This window comes from Falco biarmicus, chromosome 6, assembly GCF_023638135.1.
Source record: "Falco biarmicus isolate bFalBia1 chromosome 6, bFalBia1.pri, whole genome shotgun sequence".
Lineage (NCBI taxonomy): Eukaryota > Metazoa > Chordata > Aves > Falconiformes > Falconidae > Falco > Falco biarmicus.
Genome location: NC_079293.1, coordinates 77556880 through 77577473, shown reverse-complemented (window position 1 = coordinate 77577473; position 20594 = coordinate 77556880). Strand labels below are relative to the sequence as shown.

Sequence of the window (20594 nt, the reverse complement as noted above, 5' to 3'; positions counted from 1 at the left end):
GCACCTGTTACCATGAAAGGCACCATAGCTGAAAGTCTGAGAAGCACTCGCACAACTTACACCCCAGGTCACTGTGTATAGTGCCAATGGAGGCTCTTACAACAGTGTACCCTAACAAAAAAAAAAAAAAACAACACAAAAAAGAAGCAATTTCTTTTACTTCCACAGCCCTGATGGCCAAAAAAGTGTTTCCCTCATCTTGAAATGACACTCCCCAGCAGCTGTTAGCACCCCCGCCCATGTGTCCCTTGCATCCACTTTCCCCCCCACGGCAGGAAATCACTTAGAAAATATTTCCTAGGTTCCTTCCTGGCCAGAGGTCATCTCCGTGTTTTGGACCAGCAGGAATCACCGTGTTCTCTGACACAACAAACGGAGAAGGAAGATCTGCCCTGCCCATCCAGCACCGTGCTTTCAGGCTTGTGTTTTTTAGCTGCAACCCCACCCCGTTGCTGGTGGAGAAGGGATCGGTTCCCACTGATCGCAGGAAAGGGAGGTCACGGGCTTTGCTTGATTAAATCACCACAAGCCAAAAGGTGCTCTCTCTCTCGCTGACTGAGAACTGCTCGCAGGCTGTTTAATTTGTTCCAAAAAGAAAAGCAAAACAAAAAACAAACACCGAACCCAACAACCAACAGCCTGCACGGAAAAGCAGGTGTGTCTCCAGCTCCTGGGAAAACAAAGGGCAGAGACTAAAGCAGAAGTTGACACTTGGATGGGAATTTACCTTCCCAGCACAGGAGGACAAGTTTGGAAGAAACTCGGTCACGACCAGCACTCGTTGTCTTACAGGTATGGAAGACGTGTGCAAAATGTAGCATCGGTCTCCTTGTGTGGTTGGACAATTTGGGGAAGGTGAAGTTGACTTAAAGGAATTTGCAGGGCCAGATTCTGACATTGCAGTGCAAGTTTTGCATGACTGGCAAACCTGCCGCAGATTTCTACTGGGAGAACTGCAATCAGCCCATAGTTTTTTTTGTGGTGATTAGTTGACAGTTTTCTGTAGGACGCTTTTGGCTTTTCAGGGTATGAATTAAACCATTCAAGCTTCTGACAAAGTGCTGTCTGTTAACTTGGCTAGTGCGTTTTAATAGAGGCTATGAGCAATCGAGTGGAAGTGCGGGGTGAAGAGGGACGTGCAGAGAAATACTGTGCTAGTCTGGACTGCATTTATCACCTCCTGAGGCATGCTGCAGAGTTTCAGAAAAAAATCAGATCAACTGCAACAGCATTTGGATTTTTTTCACTTTGTTTTATGCTCACACTGGCTGGGATTTGCAATATAGATAACAGGGACTGTAATGTTGTCAGCTGCATGAAATGGTGGGTTTGTTTCTTTGAAGAGCAATCTGTTGCATCTCCTTTCAGTTTCATATTAGGTGATGCTTGCTGACAGGGGAGGGGGACTTGGGGCATCCATGGCCACAGGCTGAGACACTGCTGTGTACTTACTGTCTTTGAGTGTCACACTTATCTTTCCATTATTTTCTACCTGTGCTTTGAGCTGCTTAAATAAAAGACAGTTTTACGGTGCTGTGTTTGAGTGCTGGTGTGCTGTTGGCAGTGCTCAATGTCGGGGGGGATGCACAGGTGCTTTCTGATGCTTTCAACTCCATTGATGTCTATAACCCCAAAAGTCCTGCTCCATCCAAACATCTCTGGTGCACCAGTATCGACTGGTTGCTTAAATGATTGTGATTCAGAAAAAACACAGCTGCGTAGTGACCTTGTACAACCTTGCTGCTCACTCCCTGTCAGTGGGGAAGTGATGCGCACCTACCTCCATAAGGAGCTTCCAGCTTTGGGGAAGAAAGATGTCATCGTTTGAATGCTGTGACTCTCGCTTTCAGTGACAGTTTTATGGGAGGCAATGAGCTTGTAACAGGCAAGGGAATAGCAAGGGAAAGGGTGTTGGGAATTTGAAAGCCTGAGGTTCCATTTCTCCTTGCCCCATCACTTGCTGTTGCACAGTAAAAATGGCATTTCTCAACCCATAGACCTTCCTCTCACCCAGAAAATTCCTCATCTATTTCTGTCACTTCATCTTTCTTGTGATGTCTAGCAACATTGCAGAATGAAGTGGTGCATAAGGAAATTTAGGGGCGCATCTTAAGCATCTGTGTAGTGGTGACACCTGACTGAACTCAGTAACAGCTCAGCTCAGCAGGGATCCAGTGGGAGTATTTGACATTCATCATTATTTAACTTCCCTAGATTCCTCTGAGTTTGCCTCTGGTGATCCAGGCTTAAAAAACAAGCAAACAGAACATAAGTAGGCTCTGGGAAGATAACTTTATCCTAATCTCCTTGATTATTTTTATTTTTTTAACACCTCTCAGACAGGCTTAATAAAGCAGTTTTCCGAAGTCTGAATTGGAGACGTGGGAAATTCCTCAAACTAGGCAGAGCTTCCTCTCATTGTTAAAACACAAAAGACCAGTGGAGCCTTTACTAGAGTTCCTTTTTTAACCCATTCATTTTGATCAAGAAAGCCTCCCTGCTGCTGCCACCGTTCATGGCTGCAATTTGGTTTGCCAGAAGAAACAAGGGCTTACAGTGGGCAAGCATGGGTGTGAACTGTATCATCCATGAAGGCATCGTTTGTTTTGGGGCCAAATTTGCACCTGGTAAATGAAAGGTGCTTACACTTGAAACTGAAACGATTTGCTGCTGGAATTAATCTCAACCTTGAGTAAGAATCATGACTTTTTAAGACCAAATGGGATGAATCTACCGTTAAACCGAACTCCTTTCAGAAAACCATTTCCAGTTTTCCACGGAACAGTTTCTTAGGACCGTGATCTCAAAGGAGGCTCCAATTGCCATTCGTGAGCTGATCCACTGTAATCACGTGATGATGCAGAGTTTATTTCACAAATGATCTCACACATCGCTCAACCTGCCTATGGGCAGTTACCATCCATCAGCTAATCTGATCCAGCAGCAGCTTGTCCCCCTTATCTGTGCTCAGCAGCATCCTGCCCGAGGACTGAGCCAGTGCTAGGTGAAGGCAGACACTGGGGGGCTCTGATGGTGGCCCTACAGTGGGCTGGGGAGGTTGTATTAGGAATGCAGGGGAGATGGAAGGCACAAGGTGGATGTGCAGGAGCAGGGAACATGGGAAAGAGCTTGCAAAAGGTGATTTGCAATGGCTTGTTTCTCTCTGACAGAGGAATGATCCATTCCATGTATTTTGCAGGAAAGAGCAGCACCTGCAGAGCAGCTAAGTCACTGTAGCAGGTTGTCTGGTAATTACAGTACCATATTTGCATGTTATAATGCTGCACTGTGGACTGTTAAGGCATTTTTTACTGTATTTGCGGTCTGTTCTGAAGGCTTGTCTGCTTACGGTGACGGCCAGTAAGGGAGGTTTCACTCTGACAACCATTCCATGACCCGACACGGATGTTGTAACCTTAATCTACCATCTCTGTATCCAGCCCATTTCTTTTCTCCAAACTTCAGTTTATCCCTGTGGAAGCCTGTAATGAATTCAGCCCCAAAGCCCTCCTCTCTCCATCATAACTCCCATCTGAGCAAGCCAAACAAGATGGGTGTGCTGGGTCTGGCTGGGATGGAGTTAACTGTCTTCATAACAGCCCATAAGGTGCTGTGTTTTGGATTTGTGGTGAAATCAGGGTTGATTATAGCACATCAGTGTTTTGGCTATTGCTCAGCAGTGCTTGCCGCAGCATCAAGGCTTTCTCTTTTTCCCACCCTGCCTCTGTAGGGCGTGGGCTGGAGGGTGGGAGGGGTTACAGCTGGGAAAGCTGACTCAAATTCACAAGAAGGATATTTCAAACCATATAACATCAAGTTCAGCAAATAAAAACCAGGGGCAGGATTATCTTCCAAGGTGGCCATTGCTTAGAGACTTTCTGGGCATCCGTCTGCTTGTGGGAGGTGGTGAGTGATCGCCTTCACATTGCTTGTTTGTTGTTTCCTCTTTCACTTACTAATCTGTATTTATTTAAACTTACTAGTTTTCTCACTTTTTCCTCTTCTAATTCTCTACCCCATCCTGCTGTCAGGTGGGGAGTGAGTCGCTGTGCAGGTGCTCAGCTGCAGATCAGGGTCGACCCAACACAGCAAGGTATCTAGCCCACCTTTTAGACACCTCCTAATGGACCGCTTTTGAATAAACAGAAGTTTTTTTCCCAGCCTAGGAAAAACCCTTTCACTCCCTTGTGTCATCTCAATCAGCTGATTTACACAAAGTAGTATTTGCTTTAGGAAGAACTCAAAGGTCACCTAAAATTGACCGCTCCTGGCACTGAAAACCTTCCTTCTGGCTGGGAGGAGAGCTGTGTTTCATTTGCCTTCTAGGTATTTCTACAGCTGTCTCTTTACCAGGTTGTTAGTATGAGCACTGATGAGTTATTCCTGCCCAGGTTGTCTCTGAACACCCTGTGAAGTAGGGACAGCTAACGCCATCCTTGTGGGGCAGCAGGGAACCGAAGCACAGGGGTAACAAGGGTCTGCTTACATAGCTGGCTGATGTCAACCCAGGCTCTGCTGAAACCTGCCTCAACAGGAGAGAAAATGCCATGGCAGGCCGGGTTTGAGGATGCTCACGATTAGCAGAGCTGTGTATATTCCCCCTTTATTTCTTAATATGAAACATCCATTTCCAAATGCCTTCCCCAAAAACATAATAGAGCTGTGATCTAGTATGTAATTTACTGTCCTCGGAAATTCCTCAAAACAGCAGAGCTTCCCCCAATTGTTCGTGCACAGAGGAAAAGCTCTACTAGAGTTCCTGCTTGGGCTTGCTCCTGTGTCCACAGGCTTGGCCCTCGACAACCATCAGGCTGAGTGTGTAAAAACCATCTTCATTCCAAAGCTGTCCCTACGTGCCTTACGACAGGCTGCTCACAGCATGCCCCTTACTCCTGAAATTAGTTTACTCTTCCTTTATGAGGGAGACAACCTTTAAATTCCTGCATGGGGTCCCTAAAGCCTGGCTCCGCCGATCCTATGGCTGAGATCCCGGATGAGCAAGTGCATGCCTCAGGTCTCTCGGGCTGTGAAACAGGACTGATGGCACTTCCTTCCTTTGTCTGCTATCCAGCCTGTTTCAAGCCCATGGCTTAAAAAGTCCAATTGCTGCTCATAACCACTGGCCCTTGTCTCAGTAAGGACACGCAAGATGTTAGAATCATAGAGTCACAGAATTATTTGGGCTGGAAGGGACCTTAAAGACCATCTTCTTCCCACCCCCTGCCACGGGCAGGGACCCCTCCCCCCAGCCCAGGCTGCCCCCAGCCCCGTCCAGCCTGGCCTTGAGCCCTGCCAGGGATGGGGCACCCACAGCTGCTCTGGGCAGCCTGGGCCAGTGCCTTGCTACCCTCACACCAAAAGATTTCTTCCTTATATCTAATATAAATCTACCCTTCTTTAGTTTAAAACCATTTCCCCTTGTCCTATCACTACCTTCCCTTGTAAAAAGTCCCTCTGCAGCTTTCTTGTCGGCCCCTTCTAGGTACTGGCAGGCTGCAACAAAGTCTCCTCGGAGTCTTCTCTTCTCCAGGCTGAACCCCAACTCTCAGCCTGTCCTCATAGGGGAGGTGTTCTGTGCTATTAATACAAATCTCAAAATTTGCTTGCTCTTTTCCTAAGTGTCTTATTACTGGACAGCCCTGCAATGGTGGCTCCAGCACTGTTTCAGCATCATAGCAGTGATGTGATCACTCAGTGAATGCCCAATCTATCTGGCAGCTTGTCCCTAACGTAAGTGCAGATGCTTTTGAGGGTGTTGAAGCAGAGGAGATTCCTACTGAAATGAGTCTTAGATTGCCTGTTACAGTCAGTAGAGACAAACACAAATGCCTCTGAAGATTTGCCATGGGAGATGCCACGAAAGTTAGGCACCAACCTCATCCCATCGAGGGCAGAGGACCTGAAAAATATTCCTGATCTTAAAATGTGCATCTTACCTTATGCTGTGCTCAGATTAGGAGAAACACATGCAACAGCAACAGTGCAGCATGAGAGGCTGGAGTTGTTCCCCAGCCCTGAGGACATCTGTCAGGGCACAGCTCACCTCCATATGCTTGAACTCTCCTTTTCCCTCTAAAACAAGGCAGCTTAGGCTGTGATGCTCACTGGGAACAGCCCCTGGCCCAAACTGTTCTTTGAATCATTTCTGTGAATCTTGGTGCTGGCCGAGACAGCGAGCCGGCTAACTGTTGACTAGGTCTCTAAGAAAAACAGCGTAGAAATAGACTTCAGCCCTACATCTCATGGCAGGTGCTTGTTTAAGCTCTCTGAAGGCACCCTGGGGCCTGAGAAATGTCACTTGTCGATTCATCTCCATGATAGATCTCATGAGCCAGCCTCCCTCAGGAACAAGTTGTGTTTGCATTGGTGCAGTTTTTATGCCATGTGAGCCCAACATGCACCACAGGTGCTCATAAGCCAGGATCATCCCTGGCCTAAATCTGGAGTGTGGTGTTATTTTGAACAAGGCCAAGCATCTCTCTGAAGTTTAATATTCCTTGAAGACTTCTAAACATTAGTAAAACAAACTAGTCCCTTCTGTGTTGATGATACTTTGTCTTGATATTATATCTAATGTCAATGATGAAGATGAAAGAGCTCTGATGATTTTGAAAACATTATAGACAAGTGTAGTCTTCAAAGAGGTTAAATACTAGGACTATTTAGCATTTCTGAATTATCCCGTGCTCTGGAAAACAGACCGGTACAAAAGTAGTAAGGCTGAAAGTGAGATCAGTGGAACAAAACAGAAACAAATATTTTTGTTCTCAGGCTTGACCATTGCAGAAGGGAATGATGAGATATGGACAACAGAGACCTGCCTTCACCAATCTAGGGGATTCCCCTCCATTTATATGATTCTTTGTGCAAAAAATGGATGCTATTTTATACTTCTACGTTTTGGTTGCTAGGTGTGACAGGCCAGGCCCTCAGGCAGGAAACTCCTGCTGTCCAGAGCGGGATTATACAAACTCCAAATGGCTGACACCTACACAACTTGCCGTAGCTTCCTATACAGCCAGCTGTGCCTGCAGCAATAACAGGAAAAAAATCAAGAGGTTAATAAAACGAAACGAGCAGGAAGCATGCAGTCATCAGACTTTCTAGTACTTCAGTCTATAGAAGTAACCCGCGGCTGGCCTGACTTAGGGACCTAATCCAAAAGTCATTGAAGCCCATGGAAATTCCACTTCAACGGATGTTATTAGACCTCACTCTTCACTATAATGATACGGGAGTACATGGAGAGTTCCACCTTCCTTGTACTCACACAGTGCTGAGCTGCAAATCTCTTGTTTGTTACTGCTAGCTGTGAGACAGGCCTGCCACCAATAACTGCAGATGTTCCAGAAAGGATGAGGAGAAGAAAGGAAAGTTCATGGCTGCATCCCTTCTCCCATCCCAGCCAAGTGAGGTGAGCAAATGTATGCTGGTGTGTGCTTTTCCACAGCCTTTCAAAACACATAGTACTCAGCTACCTACAAAGAGCTGGAATAGCAGAATGGAACCCATTGTTTAGCAGTTTGGGGGTTTTTTGATTATTTTTTATTTTTCCTTTGTTCCTTCTACAAAATTCCAACACAAAGGTCAAGCAGGAGCCCTTAGCTGGAGTTGAGAAAAACCACCTGAGCATGCCAGGAAGAAGGCAAGAATTGGGCAGGGCTTGCTTTTTCCAGTAAGGTGCTAATTTAAACGTCTTTTTCACTTTGGTTTCAGCTACCATGATTTTCAGCCTGGCATATTAATGTGCCGTGTGGCATGGGGACCATTCAGCCTTTCACTTGTGAGTGCCATGACATCTGTTTGCACACAATTAACTCACAAAAGATAAAAATTGCCTCGACGCTGCCCCTGAAAACAAACCCCTCGCTCAGGTCATACAGACTCTTTAGCATACCACTCAGCTCAGCCCCCTGCACCATGCTAGGCACAAAGCTGGAATAACACAGTTCCTCCAGCATCACAGAGAAAGTATCTCACAGCCTGTTTATTGCCATTTGAATCCTTATCACTAAGCGGTTCAGCTTGGAGTCCTTGATTAATTTGTGTTTATTTTATTTTTGTTCTCGTTCAGATGTGTTATCTAAGGTCAGTGCAACTTCCCCTGTCCCCCCATTCCCTTTTAGCCAACTCTCCCATGAAATATTGTTGTGCCTGGGTGTGTGTTTCTTGAGGTCATTGTGTGTTTTATGTCTGAAACAAACATTGTCTGATCATCCAACTTATTACGCACTACTCAAAGGTCATGGTTTATGCACAGAAAGGAAAGCTCTTCTGTTGTGACTGAGGAAGAACAAACTGGACAGTCACTGAAAACAAGAGGTTTTAGCCCCAGAGATTGAAAAAAAAAAAAAAAAGCTCAGTGGCTGTTTGAAAAGGGTGGGCCAGGGCTCAGCTGCTATAAGCTACTGGTTCCTCCCTCCACCTGTCCTTCACCTCCACAGACCTCATGGCACCATAGACCTTTCATCCACAATACCTAAAGGGAGGCAGACCTATTTAAGCCACAGGAAAATGCTGACATGGGGACAGCCGAGCTTAATTATGCTCAAAAAAAGATACAGGCCAGTTGGAAGGACGCAGAGCAGAACAAGTCCCAAAGAGGTGGGAGGACTGCTCTGCTAGATGACATAGGACTCTTCAGCCTAGACAGCTGATGGGGAATGTAAAAGTGGTGTGTGCTGCTACAAGGTCACGGAGCAAGTGTGCCATCCCGTTTGACCAGGAAGGAGCAGACCTTACCCTGATGTGTGGCAGATCCAAAACAAGCAAAGGAGATGTAGACCTCCTTGCTCCTGGATGTTATGGATGTTGGATGCTCTCCCAGGTTCCCTTAGAGTTTACTTCATGTTGCGGAAGCTGAACAGGCCGTGAAGGGCTGTTAAACACCAGGGTCTTGCCTTTGCCTCCAGGAGTCCCTGTACGTCTGACTGCCACAAGCGGAAAGGACATTCTGCAGGGGTGCTGCTACAAGCTTACCTCGCTTTTGTAAAACTCTTCCCTAGGGCCTCTGCCGTGGCCCACACTGAGTAAGAAGCCCCTGGGCTGGAGGATCCTGGGATCCAACCAAGCGCGGATCTGCTTATGGCATTAAGCAACCAGCACTCATTGGAGAGGCTGGGGGAACGGTGTCTCAAACAGAGGAGCAAACCTCTCAGAACTACGTGGTCTTCCAATGAGGCTTGAGAAAGCCCTAAAGCAGAATGCAGGAGGCCAAGCACACAGCGGGCTCAGAGCCTCAGTGACCCAGGACGTGTGTTACAGCCCTAGGAGAGGGCCAGGAGCTGAGGGTATGGGCTGACATTCACCTCACAAGGAACTGTGGTGGCCGAAGACAAGTTGTAGCTGCAGAGTAGGTCGTTGTCCTCTTCTCGCTGATGCCACAGGGGTGCTCACCTCTGCTTCTGCACAAGGGGGACCACGTTCCCAGGCACAGAATACAGAAAATTTTCAGCCAACAGGGATCAAATACCTGTGTCTGGGATGGCTGCATGAGGTTGGATAAGTCTGTGTATTTCAAGACAGAAGTGCTTGTTTCAGCTTGCAATTCTGCATTCATAACCCCTTACCAAAGAAGGTCTCCAAGGTGGGTGCTTCTTTAGTTCCCCTCATCAGTTATTTATAGGCATGGGCAAGATCCCTCTGTGCCTTTCCTTTTCCAGGCTAAGCAATTCCAGGTCTCTCAGCCTCTCCTGGTATGACAGATGCTCCAGCTCCTTAATCATCTTCATGGCCCTTTGCTGGACTCACTCCAGTATGCCTATGTCTCTCTTGTACTGGGGAGCCTGGGACCTGGACACTATTTCAGATGCATCCAGAACCAGGAGATCTTATCATTAAATCTGGTACCAAATGAGGAATGCTGTTCCAATGACCAGAAATAAGACATGGCTGGGCAGGCTAACAGAGGCTACCAAATGTCTCTGCCTGTAAGAGACAAGAGAATGGAAATCTGGGAGTCAGGACAGAAGGATTAGGTGGAATAAGCCAGGTCTTGCTGAGTGACATGAGGTTACCTGACCTAGGGAACCCAAGTAATGAATGACAGGGCTGTGAGAGTGTCTATAGAAGCAGTCTGGCCACCAGACATGAGCTACCAAGGGATTACACAGTATGCCAACAATGTACTACTTCTGGCTCTGGTAGAACCAGGTGTCTCAGCACCACGAGGCACTGGTAAGGCCATAGAAGCCGTGAGCTACATGGGCATCATCTCCCCGCCAAAGATGGAGGTACCTGCTCTTAAGAAAGGTTACTCTGCAGGCTTTTCCTATCCTAACATAGAGAAACGGCTGTAAGCAGAGGTGAGCTTTGCATGCCAGAATACCCTCACCAATCAAGTGGATTGCTGTTCTGCACTGACAAGCAGTAAGTCCAACTGTGAACTCTTCTAGGAGGGCTAGGGCAACATTCCAGGGCTGGCTGGTACTGTCCAGACTAAGTTGAAATGCTCATGGAAAGTTCTGTTGGCTGCTCTCAGAGCATTAGGAATGCTTGAAGGATATGATAATTTGGCCATTCGGCTGGGTAGTATTTTCTGTGCTCAATTATCTGGCTGAATTTCCTATTCCAGCTACTGTGCCTTGCAAACATGAGTCTTGCAGAATTATTTTCTTCTTGCAGGAAGTCCTGCTTGGTCATGGTATGATTTGAGCCTGATCTTCAGATAGCTGGGACTAAATTATTTTAGTTTTCCATGTAGGCTATTTGAGTATGTAAAAAGTTCATCACCAATCCACAGGAAGGCTTACAGAGGAATAGAGGAATTTAGTCATAGGTCAAGAAGGAAAAGCATATACTTCATAAACGAGGATGGAAAATGTGACTTGATGTAGAAAAGGGTGTGAAGCAGAGCCCTTCTCTGGAAATACCATTTTGGGGAAACCCTTGTAAAGGCTGTAGATACAGTTCACCTCCTCTGTGCTTAAACCAGTGGGAGTGCTGTGCTGGAGAAGTCCAGAAAGGAATTCCTGAACTTGTCTAAGACAGATATAGCAGGTCTGAGTGCACAGATCAGTGGTCTTGCATGTTTCTTCTAAATCTCTTTGAACGCCTTCATTGCATAGAAATTGAAGCAGTGTAGAGAAACAGGTAATCAGAAGAGAGAGGTCAAAGAACAACCTACCTGGGGCTCCATTGCCACAAACTAACTTGGAGGCAGAATGAAGGGCTCTTTTCCATGTCAGCAAATTTATTGCCTGTTCTTAAAAACCTCCACTGAAGGGAACTTTGCAGTTGCCCTGGGTAGCCTGATTCAGTGCTTCTAACCTTTACAATTACTCATTTTCCATAATCACCAACGTATTTATCTTTACTTTAGATTGTGTCATTTCACATCATCCTTCACCCAGCTATTGCTGGTGTTCTTTACCAAGTGGCAGACTGTTATTTGTCCTTAAATGAATCTTGTCCTAGCTAAACCAAATGACCTTCAGCCTGTTCACAAGGTTGTACTCTGCTCATGTTGTAGCATTCACATGGCTCTCCTTTGGATGCTCTCCAATACAGCAACACCTGGACGCAGCACTCCAGCCAAGGCATCAACAGCATCAAGTAGAGCACTTTTGTTACCTTCCAGGTCTTAAACTAAATTTAGTTAATAAGCTTCAGAATGAGACTAGCTTTATTTTCAGCGTCATCATGATGAGTGGGTTTAGGTAGCAATTTGCTAGGGCTGCCTCCAGATTCTTTTCTGCAAGATTGAAGTGAGCGAGACTATATGAAGTCATGTGAGAGAGAGAGAGTAATTGAAGCCCCAGGCATCACCAGATTCACCCCAAAACCTTTTATCTTGAAATAATCTGCCTATAAGTTCCATTATGCTTGCGATTCACCTTGTACTTCCATTTCTAGGACATGTCTCCGAGAGGCTGACCATGCAAAACTCAGACTCAGAAATACTAAGAATAGCAAATGCTTTAAGAACCTGAAGTGTTCCAGCTTCTGAGAGGTTTTGCCGTCTTTTTCTGAGTTTGTGATACAAGTAACAATGGGATTTGATTGCACAAAATTGCTGAGGTTAGATTCTAGAGACAAGACTGAAGTGGTAACAGCCAGGATTGGAATGAAGATGGATGGGTTAAGAGGGCTGTATGTTGTTAACTTCATTTCTAACTTGTTTCTACATTTAGGTTTGCTTTGAATGGTCTCTCTCAGGTTGCACCTATGTAGCAACATTACCCTGGTCTATTTTGTTCATACCAGGTGAAATGTGTTCACTTGCTTTTATAATGGCATGTTTCCAGTAGCTCTGCCTTGTTTTGGATAAGAGCTCTTTGTTCAGAGCAGATATTCTCTAACACACCTTTTGCTTGCTTTCCTGGGTCTGTGATGGCTCTCTTAAGTTCAGTCTCAGATGTTTAAACTCAAAATGTTCTGGGGCTGAAACTTTAAAATCCAGGAAGTTCACAGTTTCTGGTAAGATGACAGTACATGATGAATGCGTACAGGAAAAAACAGCAGGATGATCAGGACATCCCCCTGTACTCACATACCAAGCTGATTACATACCCAATGCTCTGACATTGTGCAATTTTCATATTCTCCTGGAAAGTAAACCAAGATTTCTCATACCTTTTGGCTGTAGTTTGGTGATATAGTATCTTCAGCAGAAACCCTCTTTTAAGGAATCCTTTCCCCTTGCTGACATTCTTTCCCTTTCCTACATCCCAAAGTGCTGTTGGTTAAAATTGTTGAAATCCACAGAAAAAAAAAAAAAAGAGGGGGTTTTAAATCAGATTTGTGTTTCAGTCCAGGGCTGGCAATGTGGAAGGTGTGGATCCACCACAACTAACTCAGTCTAAGCCAAGCCTAGCCTCCTCTTCACCTCACCCTCCGTGCTGGCACTGCTGCTTATCTAAACTTGCCAGGGGACAGCCGAAGGAGCAACACTGCATGGAAACACAAAGCTTTTTCTGTAGGGATAGACCATGGACTCATGCTGAACTGCTTGCCAGGGCAGAAAGGAAGACCTCCTTCTCCTTACCCTCCTCTTCCTTTCTGCCAACCTCTGTTTCTTCCCCCTTCCCTGCTTGGGGCCATATATCTGCTCCTCTTCTTGCTCTGGACCTGGCATTCACTGAGCCCTTCTCTGAGCTAATTAAACTCACTCAGATGAAAGCAAGTTAGATGTCTTGGGTTTTGTTTAGTTTTCTGCAGGGACAGTGAGTTAAATTGGCTGAGAGGGGTCTGAAAGACACCAGCACAAGGCCAGCCCATAAAACCTGTCTTCAGAGAGAGAGGTGGCTGCATTTAGTGCTATAGATGTAACCTGGATTTTCTGCTTGTTCAGATTCCTGAACCAGCTTGGGTGGGCAATAAACAAGACAGGTGCCATTGCAATAGTGGGGACGGGCTGTAAGGGCAACAAGATCATCAATCATGCCAATTTAATCACCTTAAAACTGCTGCAGAATGGCAGGCTGAGGGCTGACTCACCATGCTGTGGGGAGTGGTGACCAGCTTTGCCGAAAAGAGAACAGGGATAGGCTGTGCTGCTGCCAAAGACAATGCACCCGCAAGATGGCTGATTGAAGAGAAGTTTACAGTCACAGAGCATCCCTAGCAAATTCTGGCAGCTGCAAAGCCTGCAGGGCAAACTTTGCTAACCACGTATTTTGCTCTTTGTGACTCAGACCCAGCAAGAGGCAAAATGTGGTGACATGCCTTAGGGCTGTTAGGAATGGAGCAACCAACACTCTCACCACAGACAGTTGGTAGAGGATTGATGACCTAGTCCAAGCTCACTGTGATAGTGATACAAAAATGACCTTTGCTACTCTAGAGAGGTAACAGCAAGGGCAACCTAAACTATCCCCATGCTGCCATGACAGCCATCCCTCCTGTTCCCCTGAAACAGCCAATTTCAGCTGGCAACGTGACCCTGTTGTAACTTCTGGACCAGCCCCAATGTCACAATTCCTTAATTTGGGAATTAGTGTAAAAGTGGGAAACTTCTTATCAGGCACTTTATTGACATTTTTGCGTCTGTGTTACTTCCGTGGTGTGACAGTGAGTGGCATTTACAGCCTGACTCAGTTGTCTACCTTGGAGACTTGTGCTGTTTTGGGATGTCCTGGTGTGTCCCATGTGGTCTTCAGTTTCTGCAGAGTGGCTGTGGAGATCCTGGGGCACATCTGCCTACTCCATGAATCTATTGCCTCCCTATGGACTTCTTACGAGAAGTCAGGATCTCGACAGGGACCGTTTCCAGTCAGGGGAAGAACAGCAGCTTTTACCATAGAGCTGCCTCCTGAATTAATCACAGTTCCAAAAACAATCCCCCACCACATGAGTTTAATGCCAGACTTTTCCACAGGTATTGCACGAGCTCAGTGAGTCACTGCCTCATGCACAATGCTGTGGAAACAAATTCCATTGATAAACCAGCTGTAATCAAACCCTGTAGAGAGAGGGTCACCACTGTTATTTTGACAGATGTCCCCTGTTTGTGCTGCGGGTTCCCTGCTCCAGCTTTCGTTCAAGGTAGAAACACATAGAGCACATCAGTTTCCCCTCGTTTCTGGGAATTTCATGCTCTTCTCTACCTTTCCCAGTAGCCATCAGAGCCGTAGGTCTGCCTCTCTGTGCAGCTTCTCCCAGGGTATCTACGCATGTTCCCTAGTGCCTCCCAGGTCCAGCCCACAGCAAGCATCCTGCCAGCTCAGGTGGGAAAAATTTAGGGTTTTCCTCCCTTGTTATTTAAATCAAAGCCCACAGATGTTCTGCCATAGCTACAAAACATGACTTTACTGCTTTCAGTACTCAGCACCTTCTTTTGTGAGAACAAAGCAGGTGAGTAACAGCAGCAGAACAAGTTACTCCACTTGATAATCTGCAGGTAAGACACTGAAGGATTTAGATCAGTGTGTGTGTGTGTGTGTCTGTGTGTGTGTGTGAGAAGTAATGTGTTTTACCTGATGAATGGTATCAGGAAATATCTACTCTTAAAACGTCTTCTGGGTTTTCTGCAGCGGTATCTCTGGTCAGCCTCACACTTGAAAGCTGAGCACAGGCTCTGGAGGTGACATGTTCTCCTGGCACTAATAACATGTTCAACTAATTATACAAGCTCCTGTGTCTTAGTTTCCCTTTGAGAGAGCAGCGTGGTCTGTACTAGAAAACATAAGATGTTTAAGATGGATCTAATTAGAAGGTCACAGAATCACAGAATGGTTTGGGCTGGAAGGGACCTTAAAGAACATCTAGTTCCAACCCCCCTGCCACGGGCAGGGACACCTTCCACCAGCCCAGGCTGCCCCCAGCCCCGTCCTGCCTGGCATTGAGCCATGCCAGGGATGGGGCACCCACAGCTGCTCTGGGCAGCCTGGGCCAGTGCCTTGCTACCCTCACACCAAAAGATTTCTTCCTTATATCTAATATAAATCTACCCTTCTTTAGTTTAAAACCATTTCCCCTTGTCCTATCACTACCTTCCCTTGTAAAAAGTCCCTCTGCAGCTTTCTTGTCAGCTCCCTCTAGGTACTGGCAGGCTGCAACAAGGTCTCCCTGGAACCCTCTCTTCTCCAGGCTGAACAACCCCAGCTCTCTCAGCCTGTCCCCACAGCAGAGGGGCTCCAGCCCTCTGACCATCTTCGTGGCCTCCTCTGAACTTGCTCCAACAAGTCCCTGTCCTTCTGCTGTTGGGGGCCCCAGATCTGGACGCAGTACTGCAACTGGGGGGGAGCGTGGGGGAGAATCACTTCCCTCTACCTGCTGGCCATGCATCTTTTGATGCAGCCCAGGGCAGGGTTGGCTGTCAGCGCACATTGCTAGGTCATGTTGAATTTCTCACCCACCAACACGCCCAAGTCCTTCCCCTCAGGGCTGCTCTTAATCCATTCTCCACCCAGCCTGTATTTGTGCTTGGGATTGCCCCGACCCATGTGCAGGACCTTGTCCTTGGCCTTGTTGGTCCTCATGAGGTTCCCATGGGCCCACCTCTTGAGTCTGTCAAGGTCCCTCTGGATAGCAATCCCTTTTGAATCATGTGAGAAGGTAAACGATATTATGCCTCTGGGTATCTTGTTTATTTTCTAGAACATATGTGATGGTAGCTATTGTGCTGGGTGGATTTGCAAGAAAGGGTGTAATTATTTTGCAACATTCATGAACAAGAGAAACTTAGAGAAAAATTGAAAAGAAGGTCATGTAGGTTACCGATGTCCTGGGTTTAAGTGAGACCTTGCTATTTACCTCTAGGAATCTTCTGCAATTTAGTTACCTTTAAACAACAATTTTCAGCCTGAACGCTGTGGAGAAAAAGATTTGGTACCAAACCTGGTTCTTTAGCTCTCTGAGGCTTTACAAGTCAAAGATACTTATTGCCTCCCAGGAGACAGTTTGTATGAAAAATGGTGAATGTGTTCACATAGCCACACATCTTCTGTTTTCCCAACTGGAAGTAGATAGATATTTGATAAATTGCTTGCTGAAAAATTTACAGCAATTCTTTTCTCAATGAGAAATTAAATGAACGATGGGAACAGCCACATTATGTGAGAAGAACATTGACGTTTTTCCCCATTTGCAGGTTGATATTTGTTTGCTAGTTTTCTGGCTTTCTAGATACTGGTTTGGGATTTGTGGACTTCTAATTAGCTGTCAAAGCCTGAGTAGCAGCATGGTTCTCATTTACATGAGTGGTCCTCTAGATGGTTTCTTATGTATACAATTAGTAGGGTATTTGGTCTCAGCTACACGGTTGCACAAAGGGTGCATTTGAAAATAGAGGCTGACCCACAACATTTGAATATGAATGCAAGTTTGTGAACAGTGCAAAAGATGCATGCAAAACTGTAGCAGATGCTGTTTAACTTGATCATAAATTTTGTTTAATGACCTTTTTTCCTTTCTATTATCTGTTTCATCAACCCATTACCAACGCAACACAATTTCTTTGTACAGATTAGGCTATGGTACCATATGCTGTGAGCATATGCTGCATACACAGTGCTATCAGAAACACTTGTTTTGTTAGTGTTTGTATTATTGTCGTGTCACTCTTTCAAGGACTTGTGTCACAGCTTGCAACTTGTCCATGTTTTTCTCTTGACCCATTTGGATCTGTCTTGGTCATGGTATCAGCCAGATCCATGGAATTCTTGAGGCTGTCACAAATGGATGATGTCTTCAAAATAGCAAGATAGTCTATTTTGTAGAATGCTGGATATACTGATGGACATGCCCAGGAAACCCAAGAAATTTTTCCCTGTCTTCGCCCTGCTCCCCCCACCCCCAATTCTGCTAGCCATTCTTCCATTGGATTAAAAAGGCCTGTAACGGTCTTTTTTTTAAATGGATTTTGGGGTGGGGTGGCAAGATATTCTGAATCAGTGAGATGTCTTGCTTTCTGGTTATGCCCATATAGAAGCGTAAGAGTAGCCATACTGGGTCAGCTCAAATGCCTAGATAGCACTGTCTTCTGGTTTGGTTTGTTTTTTTCTCTCTGTTGCCACCCTAGAATATCTTAAAATTAATTTACCTTTTTTAATTTCACCTCAGAATTCAGCTGATTTTTCTTCAGACCCCATTTCTGGGTGGTGACAGTCGGTTCAGAGTCCATCACAGAATACATAATATCAGGATCATTTCTTTCTACCTTTCACTTAGCAGTGCCGAATTTCATGACCCAGTCGCTCAATATCTTATGATCCCTATGCAGATCTTCACAGGCAGACTTTGCTTTTGTTGATCTCAATCATTTAAAGTTTTCCACAGTGTCGTATCACTAATCACTGCCTTTTCCACGTCACTTGAGAACAGAGGGTAAGACACAGGCTTACATGCATGCTCCTGCAGAGCTCTGGTGATGACATCTCTCTGTTGGAAAAGCAAATAATTTCTTCCTACTTCTGTCTCTTGTCTTTTAAGCAGATCAGTATCCAGGTGAAGTCTCACCACAGATAAACCTCTCGAAGAACCACCTTTGAGGAGAAACCCTGACAAATCCCAGCTGGACACCCGTGTTGGTCACATCAAGTGTATTACTTGGCTGTTAGCTCATTGCTGTCATTTGTACATTAACGAGGTGAGACCCCAGATCATGTTCATATCATAATTTTCTGTCATGAGCTCTTCTGGGCAGAAAAGTCACAGTGAAGTGCAGTGCCTACTTGGGAGCACCAGCTCTGATATGCAATGTCATTGTCAATGTTCATCATCATCTCAGGAGGTGCAGCTTTTTCTGCTTTCACCTAGAGATTCACACTCTCAAATCCTGTTTGTATGAACAGCCTTTTCAATCCAAAAAGATCGTAATTTTGCAAAAGCTTATTAGTTTATTCAAGGTGATGTTGCTCACTCAGGTACTGTTCAGTACTATTCTTAAGAGTTTTCTCTCAGTGCTTTCCTTCCTTAAAATGATTTTCACAATCTGCTTGGGTTCTGCTTTTTCATGTAGCTGTCTACTAGCTTTTCATTCTGGAGCTTGGGAAGTGCTTTGTTAGGAATACTCAGAAAGTGCATATTCCTAGAAAAACGCATATGTTTTATGTATTCTTCAACTCCCTTTCTCTATTCTTTCTGGTTGCATAAATATGTCAGCATCTGTTACAAGGGTCCATACGTGTTTTGCCTCTCTCTTTGTTTCATTGTCAGATCTACTGCATGAGTAGGTTAGTTTTGATATTAATGAGCTGGAGAAGGTTGGTTTTTTTCTGGGTTTTGATTTCAGGCACCACATTGTATTCTGGTGTGTCAGTATTCTTGCATTCTAGGTTATTTACTTGTTAACTTCAGTGCAATTAATGGAGATGTATAATAAAAACTCAAAATTACAGTTTTTTTCCGGGAGATATCACTCCTGATTATTTCTTTTGTTAGCCAAGGGGTAGCAAACATACAGAAATCTCTAGCTGAGCCCACTACGTTACTACAGCTCTCTCCAGAGTGGGACATGGCCAGCAGCAGAGCTCTCCCTGCTGCAACGGGACAGGCATGCACGTACAGCAACGTTTCTAACTATTCCCTCACATTCTGGCTCTGCATTTGCCAAGTATCACTATGAGGAATATTTGAAGATCCAAAGTCAACTTTTTTCATGGCAGATGAATTTCTAGCACCTCATTTGTCCCTGTTAGGAATCTGCTTAGGACTCTGCTTTTTCCAAGCAATTTCTTTCTCCCTCCATTTTGAGCAGGTACAGACAACGTGGAAAAAAAAGGAGAGATAAGGGAAACAGTGTGGTGATAGTGGCAGAGGAATAAATACAGACCTTGTTCTGTGCTCTGACTTGGATGGAGTAAACAGGCAGAGTGTGCTGAAAAAGTGAATGTACTGCTTTTGCAGAGTGTGCTGGTATTTCCTACTGTGAGTCATCTGAAAATTCCCTGGTCATTTTTCTTCGTTTTCTTTTCAGGCTGTACAGAAAGTCACTGGGCAAAATGCTGTCCCTGCTTACTGCAGGTCTGCACTGCCTGTTTCTACTGGGCACAGCATGGTGTCAAGCATCGCAGGACTCAAACTTTGAGCCATTCATCCAATATGTGGTGAGTATCCTCTCCCAGCCCCACCAGTCTTCGCTGGGTCTGTGCCTGTAGCTGCGATAGCTCTCCTCTGCACCCACAAAACCTGAGAGGGAGTCAGTAAAGATCAGGGGGGGAAACTGAACCCAGAGTCTCCCCACCAGTGTGTAAAAGAGATGGAGAAATCCAGGAGCTGGGCTCTTCCTGCTTCCCAGTCTTAAAGCCTCTCCAGAAGCAGTGGAGAAAAACTCATGGTTTCTCACTTGTGTTAATCTGCAAGGGGTTTAAATTGCTGCCGCCAGAGCTAAGCCCAGGTAACAGTGATGTGGCCATGGCTCCTGGATGGGATTCACCCATCCGCTGAGAGAAAGAAACCAAATAAATCTTGCCTAGATTGGCATGTCAACCAAACTAGCTCAGGCACAGAGGTGCCTACAGGTAGGTTACAGGAGTATCAGCACTGTCTTGACAGCAGGACAAGTACACGTGACCAAAATGCCACTTTGGAGTCACTGGTGTTTTCAAGTTGTGCTTGGACCCAGGCTTCACTTCAGTTTCCCACTTTTTCAATAACCCCCACATACCTTTTTTGCTCCATCAATAGTGCGAGTTACGGAAAGCCATTTTCTGCTTTGTCCTGTGTGTGGGTTTGTTTAACAGTTTCTGCACACATAGTCCCTAACTAGAAAGGCAAAAGGGGAACAGAGAAAGAAAGGGGCTGACCAAATGGAAGTTAATATAGACTGGTAAAGAAAACCAGTCTACAAATCTACCAACTCTTGGTCCATCACAATTATTACTAAACCAGAAAACACTTCTTTTGTCTTCCACGTTATGAACCCTATCAAGCCAAACGGATTCTAACATTGATGTTCAGCCCCCAGCACCACAGGGACGGTAGCTCTGATGGACAGAGTAGAACACAATGTGCTTTTTTTGAGCAGGTTGACAAAAGGAAAGGGAACATGATGAGGAAGGTGGAACTCCTTAAGCTGTTTCTGTCACCATCTCCTGTCTTGGCAAACCAAGATACAGCTGGTTCCAGCAGCTTCATCTTCCCTTTGGCAGATGTCTAGTAGTGACCAAGTATCTTGTTTACTCTGGTTTTTTCAAACTGCCTCCATCTCAGCA

At 45.5% G+C, this 20594-nt stretch overlaps 1 protein-coding gene across 3 annotated transcripts in view; it reads left to right on the top strand.

Annotated features, from left to right (window-relative positions):
* The first annotated feature begins 365 nt into the window (after positions 1–365).
* The window catches only part of ADGRF5 (adhesion G protein-coupled receptor F5), a 47616-nt gene continuing 27387 nt past the window's right edge, over positions 366–20594 (top strand). Inside the window, exons 1-3 of one of the 3 annotated variants that reach the window (XM_056344086.1) lie at positions 366–792; positions 17875–18028; positions 19358–19487. In XM_056344086.1, coding sequence (XP_056200061.1) covers positions 19383–19487 — 105 coding nt within the window. In that variant the 5' untranslated portion in view covers positions 366–792; positions 17875–18028; positions 19358–19382. Of the gene's footprint in view, positions 793–3795; positions 3911–17874; positions 18029–19357; positions 19488–20594 lie in introns of those variants that run through there. The other 2 variants (XM_056344084.1, XM_056344085.1) reach the window with 2 other exon arrangements.